General features: G+C 39.7%; 1 protein-coding gene and 1 long non-coding RNA gene across 8 annotated transcripts in view; one reads left to right on the plus strand and one right to left on the minus strand.

Annotated features, from left to right (window-relative positions):
- The first annotated feature begins 2492 nt into the window (after positions 1-2492).
- Positions 2493-12294, plus strand: part of SMPX (small muscle protein, X-linked) — a 44433-nt gene continuing 34631 nt past the window's right edge. For 2 of the 7 annotated variants that reach the window (XM_001234018.7, XM_040702194.2), the window contains exons 1-3: positions 2893-3018; positions 6572-6631; positions 11334-11423. In XM_001234018.7, coding sequence (XP_001234019.1) covers positions 6593-6631; positions 11334-11423 — 129 coding nt within the window. In that variant the 5' untranslated portion in view covers positions 2893-3018; positions 6572-6592. Of the gene's footprint in view, positions 2573-2694; positions 2727-2892; positions 3039-3852; positions 4005-6571; positions 6632-11333; positions 11424-12294 lie in introns of those variants that run through there. The other 5 variants (XM_046943372.1, XM_040702190.1, XM_040702186.2 and 2 more) reach the window with 5 other exon arrangements.
- The window catches only part of LOC121109221, a 36092-nt gene continuing 27801 nt past the window's right edge, over positions 4004-12294 (minus strand). The window contains exons 2-3 of the long non-coding RNA XR_005849356.2: positions 8748-8860; positions 4004-4195 (exon numbers count right to left, since the gene is read on the minus strand). This is a non-coding gene — a long non-coding RNA (uncharacterized LOC121109221). The remainder of the gene's footprint in view (positions 4196-8747; positions 8861-12294) is intronic.

The following is a 12294-nucleotide window of genomic DNA, read 5'->3' on the forward strand; positions in this document are numbered from 1 at the left end:
CTAGTCAAGAAGAAAGGTACATACACATTTCTGTTAACCATCAACTTTGTTTTCAAAACTAATAAGCTGTTCCAGCATGTTAATTAGTCAAGCTTCTAGAAATGCAACAGAAGTATATTTTGAACTGTATTGGGATTTTCCTACTTCAAAAAAAAAAAAAAAAAAAAGTAGTTACTATGTCTTTTTGGATCTTAGGACGCAGGGCAATAAGTTTACATGCTGTGTGTCAGTGTACTGTTATCTGCCCCTAACACATCATGCACTTAGTCTGTCATTTGAAATGCACATATGTCTCATGATTTACTTATTAAGTCATGGGCTGGATGTATTTCACAGATGAATCTGCAAGTCATGGGGCTGTGCATCCTAGTGGTTAGTCAAAGGCAGTCATACCCTAATAAATTATTGTAAAAAATGCCTTTTATTTTCCCGTTGACAACTACACAGAACTACATTTTCTTCTTTTAGTGATAAAACTTGTGTTTTCCCTTCAATCACAGCTATTTAACACCTTTTAGATGTGCTAGTCCATGAGTGTTAGGTAAGTGACATAGGTAAATTCTCTTCCTGCTTGAGCGTCACTTAAGTTACCTGTTGTATTTCTATATTATGAAAATGTTGCAGGACACAGTGTTGACTTGATCTTTCTCAGACATATTTCTGAGACATTGGGTTTACAAAATGAAAGCAATGGCATGGTTTGAACTACAGAACCTTTGCTAATTTAACAGCACATGGAGGAAAGAACTCTGTCCGCTTCTTGTATCCCAAAGCTGATTATTATTATGATAATCGTAATATAAGTTGGAATAAATTGATTCACAAGACCATATTACAAAAATATACCACCTCTTTCACTGCCTTCTAATACTTACATTCTAAATATGATTCTTCAAGAAGAGGTACATTGTCATTTATGTCATTTATGTAAGTCATTTATGTAATACCAACTTTGCTTTAACATGGCCTCAACTACCTGGAAAGCATGACCTTAGACCCTAACAGAACAAACTTCTGCATTCTAGGAAAAGACCTGTGAGCTGTTATGAACTCTGCCAAGTTTCAAGTGTAATATTCTTCTTAAACCTCAAGACACTTCGTAACAGTTATGCCTGGCCTTTCTGGGTAGGCCAGGGGCCTCACTGGCAGGGCCTGATTGCCCTCTGTACCTCAGCTGGACTCAACCCAAACACATGTGCCTGTGGCATGCCTTCCTGTGCGCCTTTCCTGGTAATGAAGGGGCTATGAATAGCCTGCAAGCTGCCAAAGCAAGTCATCAACTTTATAAGCTGCTTCCAGATGACAGCTCTCTTGGGAAAAAGGGCAGCAGAGTGTGAGTCACTGGCTTAATGAAGTGGTCTGGGATGTCATCTTCCTCTTTGAGGTAGTTGAAATGAAATGAGTGGCGTGTCAAGTGAGTTAAAGTCAAGGGAAATCCTCCCTGAAATCACAATCGCAACCATATTTTGGCATAATTTTGGAACTTGTTGATCGTCCCTCAGAAGTTGCCATATCCTTCTCCAGCAGCAAGTGGTTGTGTAGTATCATAGAATCATGGAATGGTTTAAGTTGGAGGAGAAGTTAAAGCCCACACAGTTCCAACCCCTGCTGTGGGCAGGGCTGCCCCCGATCAGCTGAGGCTGCCCAGGGCCCCATCCAACCTGGCCTTGAGTGCCTCCAGGAATGGGGCACCACAGCTTCTCTGGGCAGCTGTGGCCGAGCCTCACTGCCCTCTGAGGAAAGAATTTCTGTGTAACACCTAACCTAAATCTCCTCTCTTTTAGTTTAAAGCCATTGCTCCTTGTCCTGTCACTGTTGGACTGTGAGAAAAGTCAGTTCTCCTGTTTATAAATTCCCACTGAGTATTGGAAAGCCACAATGAGGTCTCCCCAGAGCCTTCTCTTCTTCAGACTGAACAAGCCCAGTTCCCTCAACCTTTCTTTATAGGAGAGGTGCTTCAGCTCTCTAATCATCTTTGTGATCCTCCTCCAGACTGCCTCCAACAGCACCACATCCATCCTGTATACTGGGGGCCCCAGGTCTGGACACAGTACTCCAGATGGGCCCTCACAAGGGCAGAGTAGAGGGGGATAATCCCAATAACACCAGTGATGACGCTGCTGTTTTTGCAGTTAGTGCTGTGGGTCAGTGGAAAACAGGCATAGCAGAGCAAGAGGAAAGTTCACTCCTCTGAAGCTGTAATGGACAGAAGGTTGCACTTACAGAAGTGGGAAAATGAGGCTGTGCCCCACACATGACTCACTCATCTCCTTCACTTGACTGCAGCACTCACAGGTAGCGTGAGCACAACTGTATAATAACTTTTCATGTCTTTATTAACTATATGAGCTTCCCCACACACTTTTCCTTTGGCTTTTCTTCATCCATATGCCCTACCTTTCAACGACCAGCAGCCATCTCCTCACCAATTCAGGAGCTCTCCTTCCTGCCAGCACAGCTCTCCTGCGTGCAGGAACAGCAAGCCAAGACCCTTGGGCAGGTTTGCTCCCAACTCAGCAACAACATAGCAATGCTGGTGTGACATTCACCTCCCCTAGATAGTCCCACTGAGGTGAGTTCTTCATAATTACGTCTTCATAATTATTTCTTTCTCTGATGTGGCAGGAGGGAGGCATGTGCTGCCCCACACACCGCTGGAGGAGATGTGTACTACCTCCCACCATCATGTGCCTCAGGGAGAGGGAGGGCATGCAAAGGACCCAAAGGTGTGTTCCTTCAACACCTACTGCTTGACACTTGAGCCCTGGTTTTACGATGGTCAAGTGTCACAGGGGACCAAGTTACAGGGTGAATCAAATGCTATATTTAGGAAGAACAACTGGAAGCTATGACAGGAATTCTCTTTTACACTTTGCTTCTCAGCCGAGTTCCACTCCAGCCTGGAGCAGCTCTCGGTGCCGTCCAGGCTGAAAGCATCAGAGCTGTTTCAGACACATTTGGCGGATCACAGTCAATAATTCAGCCAGTAGAAGAAGGTACCTCTTTCAGCATCGGAAGGTGTATATACTCATTTGACGGTTTGGAACTTTTCTTATGTAACTAGATAAGTAAGCTAATGTTAAAGGGGTCAATTAAAAAAAGACTTACGAAAATTCTTTAATAGCGGGCTGTGAGGTTGCTGTAGTTCTGTTTTTATGCTTGTTTTAATGTCTTGTGCACAGTATTTAGAGCAGATCATTATAGTTATTGCTTCATCGGCTGCGAGGATCTTAGAAGATTTAAAACATTTGTTTAAATGCCTGCTGACTCATAAGCAGCACAGTCGTATTAGCTTAAATGCTACAGTACATAGGTACATGCTTATTGTTTTCTATATGCTACATCTAGTGAAATGTTGTGGGAGGTGTTGGTGGTAAGAGAGGTAGTCTCTCACTGTTAGTTTAACAGGTAATAGTGGTGGTGGGAACTGCATTACAGGAAATATTATAGCATTTCCTTACAGCATGTAGTAATACTCAGGAAGCTGTGAAGTGAGAGTTTCTTTTCTTTATTTGTGCTAGCTGGGTTCCATAGTGATGTGGTTCCTGTCTAAGCCTTTTAATAAGATAATACACTGCAGTTCTGTGTCCAAAATAGCCTTTGTGCTTGATGCTGTAAGTACAGCAGGGGGGAAAAGGACAGCATTCAGCTGGGGGGAGTCCCTCCTGGTGTGTGTAAGCTACTGTGCATCTCTTGTGCAGATTACAAAAGATGGCATTATGATACCTCATTGCATTTAAAGCAAATTGAATCAGTCAGCTCATTATCTTTCTGCAGCCCTGTCAGAAATTATTTTTAGCAGAGGGACAGTAGATAGGTCCTTTGTTTTTTAAGGATCTTTTCACATCGCAGGTTTTTATCAGCCTACAAAAAGTAGTGGTTACTTTCATTGGGAAGTGAAGAAAGCACAGGAATTTGCAGGGGCAGCCTGGCATTAAACAGCTCGGAACTGAAATCTGTTGCTGCTGCTTCCTAAGTTTGGCTCAGCATGCAGACCATAAAAGGTAAGAGGTAAGGTATGGGGCAGTCCAAAAGGCACCGGAACGTAAAGGCTGTGTGCCTTTACTGCTTCTCTGAGCCTGCACATGGGAAATTTGGCCATGGAAGTGACTGCGGAGAATGATTTGTCCAAGTTTGCAGATTTGAGTAGAATGCCAGAAAAAGTCAGTGCAGCACTCTTAACTTTCTGAGACACCTGGAAAAAAAAAATACAGACACTATATGAATACAGTAATTACTTCAGTAGTAGATGCATCTGTAATGTGGGGTTTATTTTGCTATGGTTGACAGTCAGTACTGTTCTGGAGGGAAGATCAGGAGAGGGAAGGAAGAGGAAAGAGCTGGGGAAGATAGTCTATTTTTACTCAGTGGTGTGCTGTTGTCCTGATTTCTCCAGCAGTAATGAGGACAGCATAAACTGGTCGGAAAATCACCTCCTCCGAAAGCAGTCCTACACAACTGTATCATACATCTGTCTTTAGGAACAGGAGTCTGATTGCAATCTCTGCAAGCTCAGAGGATTTCACTGAGGAGCACGATTGCACTTCTTTTAAAGTAGAAATTCCTTGTAAATCCCTACCCATTTGTTTGAGGTAGCCACAGAACTGTGGAGCACTGTTTCTGCAATGCAGACACACAAGACAGGAGAGTTTACCTTAGCCTGAATATTTTTGTGACTATGTTTAGAAAGTAGACCTGCAGTGTTTTTAAATGTTTCTATTAATTTCCTGCCCTTTTGTTCCCATTTTTCCATTCTGATTTGAAAGAGGAAAAGACAAGAAAAAATAACTAAACTTTCCTGTATTATGAGCCCTGTTTTCCAATAAACTGGTGGGCTGTTTTGTATTTATTTTTGGAATACAACTCCTGATTAACAGCACAATGCATCAGTGTGAGCTGTGTGGCAGTCATCAAGAAATGCTTATTTCTATGCATAGCAAGGACTTTTTAAAAAGGAAAGAGGGTGCAATAAATACTTTAGTTGAAATTTTGGCTTACTGAAATCTTTGCACATGTTGCTATGAACTTCAGTGACTAAGGTCTTGTCCCTCAAACTGGATTCTGAACTTTTCTAAACTATCTCTGATTTCAACATAGTGCCACAGTGAAAGATTCACTGGAATGCTGTTTGCATTTTGCATGGATGGATTTTTTTTTCCTGACTTACAAATGTCAGTCCACCTATTTAAATCCAAAGCCTACATCCTCTGAGTTTGGGGTCAGCTAGAACCCATACAGCTGAGTGTGCAATCAGAGAGAGACCTCTAATGGTAGGTCACCTGCACTTTAAGTTCTGCTCAGAATTAGGAACAGATTTAAAGCTGATAAGAGAGTACTCAAAAACAATCTTCCATGCAGCTTCAGGGATACAACTTCGGACTGATACTCTGGTCTGAAGGCAACCTACAATGATCAGTATTTCAATTTATTACTTGCCTCCATGGGAATGTTATGGTCTTTGGAGTCACAAAGTCTTTGGCCCACTTGTGATTTCTTACTGTATTTCTGCTATCTCCTACACCGTTTATTACTTTTCTCAATATTTCCTTTCCAATGTTAGGTAAAATACTGTAGTCAAAATATGCTACAATTTGGTTGTTATCAGTGAGTTCTCTGATGGATGTTCAAGTACTTACTGATCAACTTTTAGTGTTACTGTTCTTATTTTTCATTATAGTGAGATAGTGATGAAGAACTAGTCCAGTTAAAATAATAAACCTCAGTGAAAGAGTAAAAGGCTGAGACTATAATTCAGTTAAAGGGATAGTAAATTTCTTCTCCTTCTTCTTCTCCTCCTCCTCCTCCTTTTTCTTTCTTTCCTCCCTCCCTTGCATTCTTCTTTCTCTTTTCACCTTTACAAAATTGTTAGATTTTTGTGTTTGTCACTGAGAATTTTGTACCAGTGTGTATTTCTATGTTTGCATGAAATTATATGAAAAGCATTTTTTATTATTTCTTTTTAATTTTCTGGTTGCTAAAGAAAATTAGTAAATCCAAATGATCTAAAACTTGGAAGAGATGCTGCTTTGTGTCCTAGCAATTCTCAGAGAGAAAGTTACAGTTTAACAGTCTTGATCATTTTCAGTCTACATGTATGAAGAAATTACAACGATGTGTGAATTAGATGATTATATCTGCATTTATCAATGCTTTGTGACAAGTTATGCTTTATTTGAAAGAAGGTTTAAACTTAGAGTTCTAATAACTCCTACGTACATACCGTGTCAGTGACAATCATGCATTGTTTATCCTCAAACACTTCCTTTAGCTCATGCTCATTTTACGATGCCATTAAGGTTTGAGAGATTGTTTATCTGTAGTCATTATTGTTTTTAATGTGAAAGAGAGAACTCCATTTGTGGCTATGAAAGATTAATTGGAGAAGCTCAGGTGTTCTGTCTCCTTTTGATATTCAGAAGGAATACCTACGCAACTCTGAAACTGAAACGGAAATAGGAGATGGGCAGGTGAAATGGATGCCTGTCAAGAGGCAGCATGGGTTAAGTCCTAGTTTATCTCCCCTAGGTATCAGAATGTCACAGCCTGTAACACTTTCCCATTTTGCTTGCAGGGATAAGACACTGTCTTAAAAATGTCAAAACAGCCAGCGTCACATGTCAAAGCCATTCAGGTAAGAGACAGTATTTATGTTTCTAATATAATAAATAATAAATCTCAACCTCTGTTGTCTGACAGACTGCACTTTGCTCCTACAAAACCCTGCAGAAGTGCTAAATGGGGATTATTCTTTCAAAGTTAAAAGCTTGGTACCGAAAAATTTTGACCTGACAAAGATCTAACATGAGCTGAGAAAAAAATGGATCAGATAGGCTGTTTGCTCACTTGCTTGCTTATGTGTTCTTTTCAACATTAGCTTGGGTCTGTTGGTGAACCAGCAGAGTAGAACATGGTGATACATCTACAAAGCTGATCAGCATTATGAGTAAAACTAATTATTGCAACTATTGGATTTTCCACAGAGTTAATGTAATTTTGGAAGAACTTTAGTCTAAAAGGATAGCAGAACTATTAAGGTTTTTAATGCCTGTATATCCTCAAGAAAAAGAAAAAAAATGTAATATTTGGTTAAGAAAACATTTTGTTTAAAGCCTAAATAGAATGTGAGAAAAGTTTATATTTTCATTAGAAAAACCCTATATGTCATATACTTCCTCAAATGGCTTATTGTCATAAGAGAGAAGTTGGTTGTTATATTGTTGTAAAAAAGACACCTGGAGAATTTGCCCATCGTCATCATGAAGTAGTTAAACTGTACTTAATTGAAGCTATCATTGATTCTTGTAAAAAAAAAAAAAAAACCTGAGCTGCAGAGTTTTAGAGAGTGTTCTTGTATTTTGTAAAATGCACTTGCAACCAAATTTTTGACACAAGTTCAGGTTCCCTTTAAAACATGTAAGAATCACAAAATGGCATTTCTAATATCTGACCTACCCTCTGTTTCTCCAAGGTAATACTAACTTAGTGGACTGAACTATCAAGAAGATTAGTTACCCAGTGGCTAGACAGCATACTAAAGTGGAAAGACACTAAAAACGCTAATGTTGGTCGTCATCACATGTACTGGAAAAGATACACAAGTTAATTCAGTTGAAATTATCAGAAGCCATTGATTTCATGTAGTTCATATTTTTATCCCTCATAAACAGACGATGGAAATATGATGAATGAAAAAGTGTAGATAATTCATAGATTAAATTACATTTTACTTTTAAACTTCATGAGCATGTACAAGTGTTTTTAAGGAATGAATTTAGTTTATTCTTTTCCTTGAAGTAAACTAGTTCTAGACTTCTTTCTAGTTTTTATAATGACTTTCCAACTTCAAAATGTAAAGAAATGCTTCTACTTTGTCCATTAAAAAATGCATTAAGTTTAAGCAGTGAGTTTCATACATTATGAAACTTTAATTTTTACAATGACAATTTGGAAATTTGGAAATTAGGAAAATTGCTGCACAAGCTATAAAATAAATCCATTAAACATTGTATCAAAGGTTGTTCCAGCAGGAAGACTTGCTCTTGAGCTGATGCCTGTTACACTTGGAGCACTCCGGGAACCACAACTCAAAATGTCACGTTACTTTCATACACTGTGATTCATATATTATGATCCTTCACTATTAGGTGCTATTGCAGAAGGACTGACATCCTGTAGAGAATATACATAGTGCTATAACAACAGAAATGTAATGCCACCTCACTGACTGAGTTATCTGGTGATGCTGCATGTCAGGAGTAGCTTCTTTCTGAGTGTATAAGATGTACGTTGAAGTCCTCACATGCCAAGGGCCACTAAACACAGACATGTTAAGAGTAGCAGCTTGTTCCTAAGAGAAGCTTGGAATCATAGGGGACCGAAGGAGTGTTAACTCCTGGTAACTTCCACTGTTGGTTTCCCCTCACTCTCCCCCTCAGTGCATAAAAGGATGTTTATAGCTCTCACTGACAATTATTCTCACAAACACCACTCTTTTTTTTTTTTTTTCTGTTTCTTTCTTTTCTTTTTCTGAATTATATTGCTTTTTTTTTTCCCTTCCTCTCTTTTTTTTTCTTCCCCCAACATAATAAAATAGGAAGCATTACTTTCAGAGCAGCCCTCATTCTCACAGAATCAAACAATCATTTGAGTTGGAAGGGACCCTTAAAGGTCACGTAGTCCAACTCCCCTTCAATGAGCAGGGGCACCTACAGCTACATCAGGGTGCTCAGAGCCCCATCCAGCCTCACCTTGGATGTCTACAGTGATGGAGCATCCACCACCTCTCTGGGCAACCTGTGCAGTGCTTCATTAGTTCCAGTGTTTCACTTGAACTGTTTCAAAGTCCTTTGTTCCTGAATACCTGAACATGATCCCAAACAATTTTGGTTAAAATGCAGCAAGGCTTTGGCTTTTGATTACTTCTAAATGAGCAACAACCACTACAAACAAATACAAGAGACAAACAGTGTTTACAAAAATAATTGACACACATTCCACATTCATTCGTAGTTCATAAAGTTGTTACTAGTTGCAGCAGAACTTAGAAGGTGGCCTTGAGAAAGACAAAGGTTGGATGCAGCTTCTCAGAAAGGGGCCACATGCTTATAGATATTTTACTTCAGAGTGTTCAGGAAGATTTCAGTAGAGTACATTAGGACAGATTTCTATTCAGTAAGAGAACTGCAATGACATCCAAACTATGGTAGGTACTTTCCAGAAAGAAAGAAAGATGTAAGCTCAATAAGAATCAGTATTATTAAAAATAAGGAGCACAGATACAGAGGCCTGTCTACAGCAATTATAATTTACAGCTTCAAAAGTTTGGAATGAAAAGTGTTCTACTTAGCATTTCGCTGGATGGGGTCATACAAGGAAGAAGTCACCAAGACTTTTGTCTCCATCCCAGCAGCCAGGTAACAAAAGCCCTGAGGAGGATTTTTAAAAGTGCAATTATACACTTGTGTTGATTGCAACACAACACAGCCCTTGCAGAGCTACACTGGAATGCAGGACTCAGTTCATTGCTCATGCTTTACATGACTGCTTATCCATGAGAATGGACCAGCCTTGGGTTAAGTGGAGATTTATGGCTCAGTATTCTGGCATCTCTGGTCAGGAGCTACTAGGAAAGTAGTCGTACTTTCTTTCCATCCTAGAAATATTTAAGTTTATCACGTGTTATAGTGTGGTGTGCTATCAAGTCCAGACAATGTTAAACTGTGTCTTAAAGGCTGCTCATTTTACTAAGTATTTCATGTCTGCATACATCTTGACTAAATTCTGAACTGAATGCATTTATTGCAGGTAAAATGGTTCAAACCACAGTAGTGTGACACAGATCACTCTGAAAATGCTAAAGTGGACCAAAGAATGGCTTCTTTAATTTGATTAGCAGTCTGGCACTTACTGGTTCGCTTTTGTTTCCTGAACCATTTTTAATCACAGTTGATCTGTCCATCACAGGAGGAAATGCAAGGATTTACAGTTTTGTGGTCAGCCTCGGGTGACTGTAGGAGGCTGATTTCTGCTTTTATTGACTCCAAGAACAATAGATGCCCAAACAAAATGAGGAGGAGAGATCCATCCTGGGAATAGCTCTGGTGATTCAGTTCTGCAAACCTGTGTGGCCACACTCTCTGTAAAGTGCTAAGCTGTTTCCTATTCCAAAAAAAGCATCTGACTGGAGGTACCAGAGACTGTCTGGGGAGATGCATAAAATTATAAATAGCAAAGCTGTTTTTTTCCACTCCTAAATGAAATAATGGGTTAAGTACTGTGAGGCTGAAAATGTCCTGTCTCCTGGGAACTTAATGAGTGCAGATGAAAGGTTTCACAATATCTAAACCAATGCTCAGTGAAAAAGCATGTGAAACGAATCCCTCTTTGTCTCAAAAATACGTGGCTCTACAGACATTTGCGAGCCCCACTGAAATGGAATCAGCGACTTGCATAAATAGAAATGTAAAAAAAAATGATAAAAGAGAAAGCTGCTTATTTCATGTCGATTGGATTCTTAATTCATCAGGTGCTGAATTATGGCCAGAACATTTGTGGGCTGTGTTCCTGTGGTTATCCAACTTGGGCGCAATCTGCAGGACCATGATTTGAGCAGAAGGGTGGGATTGTTCATCCTCATTTTGTGCAAATCAGTCAGATGGTAAATGGCAATAAAGCAGCTCGCTGTTTGAAGGCTCTCTGCTTCAGCTCAGTGGCATTACCAATTCACCCGCTGGTTTTCAAAGTGGGAGTCATGATATTTTGATGACATTTCCTATGAGCAGCTTCTTTTCAGAGATCATGAGATAAGAATAGGTTTAATTTGTGCACTTAGCTGATCACACCATTTGACTTTTAAAATGATCCTGTCTGGGTCACAGAAGGACAGATACATTTTAGCCATTCTTCACAAAGCTGTCCTTCCAGGAGTCTTTGTTTTTAAAAATCTATTGTAAGCCGCATTATTATTATGGCTACTGGCATATCTCACAGATGAAAACCCAGAGTTCTTTAGTCATACAGGTACCATTTGGAGGAAGGCTGTTGAAGCCAGGGGCTAAGGCTCTGTCTTGTGTTTGACCAGGCTTGGGTTGATTTGAGAAGTGGGCCCCGGTTGGGTTTCTCCTACCCATGTCTAGGTAGCTTTGTTTTTTCACTTTTCATCTTCAAAATAGAATCATAGAATCATGGAGATGGAAGTGTTCCTCTTTCCCATGGAAGTGTTGTTAACGAATGTCTGTACAATAACATCTGTACTCCTGTTGCACCCCTTTATAGCTTTGCCACTAACCAACTGTGTCTATATATAGTCATTATTATAAATTTCATCCTGACAGGCTAATATTAACATCCCCATGGGAGCATTCAGACCTGGTGCAGGACACCCTCATAAAAGAAAAGAAGTAACACCTGAAGAAGTGGAGGAGGTAAGAAGCAGTGGGGCTTTTTGATTTTTTTTTTTTTTTCCAAGGGAGTCCCTGACATTGATATAAGAAAGCATTTAAATCAATCTTACTGCACTACCTACCAATCATAGGTACCACAGCTGACATACAGCAGTGATTCATGGTAGTAACTGACCACCTATGAAACACTTCGTAAATATGCAGTTTTTGCTACTGAAGTATCTATAAGAACTCAAAGTATTTTGAGGGTGTGTAGTCCTGTTCAACAGCAGGATGATATCTGCTGTCAGGAATTCATAAACAGTATTTAGGCTGGAGCTGGAGGAATACAGCAGGTAAAGTTATAGCAAGACTTTGGAAGGTTCTATGACTACCTGCTGCCCTGTGGTGTACTTTATTGTTGCAGCTTAACAATATTGGACAGGAATTCATACCTGACATTTGGAAAGCTTTTTGGATTATTTATCAACAAATAAAAATGGAGTGTAAAGACTAAATATTTGCAAATTAAAACCAGAAACTGGGAACCCATTTACCTGCAGATGGAAGAAAATACTCCTTGGCAAACTGAATTCTGTTTTGACACCTGTAATATACAGGGAGGATTTAACACTGAATTTATAATAGGAAGTGTAGCTTATACCTTAGCCAACAAGGATCACAGATGTCATATTTCTGGATGTTATTAGATCATCTTGTTTACCATGAACTTTTAAGCAACTGAAGCCAACTGTGGAGAAATAGAGATACTCCAAATAAGAAAAGTACACAAGTTAGGATGGCTGCCTATTGCTCCTTGGCCAGTTGGCATAGTCTGGCTGTGTAATCCCCATCTCAGAACTGGTCCTTCTGTGCCAGAGCTGCTGATGTTCCTTGGAGCCATGGACAGCAG

The sequence above is a fragment of the Gallus gallus genome, chromosome 1, assembly GCF_016699485.2.
Source record: "Gallus gallus isolate bGalGal1 chromosome 1, bGalGal1.mat.broiler.GRCg7b, whole genome shotgun sequence".
NCBI lineage: Eukaryota > Metazoa > Chordata > Aves > Galliformes > Phasianidae > Gallus > Gallus gallus.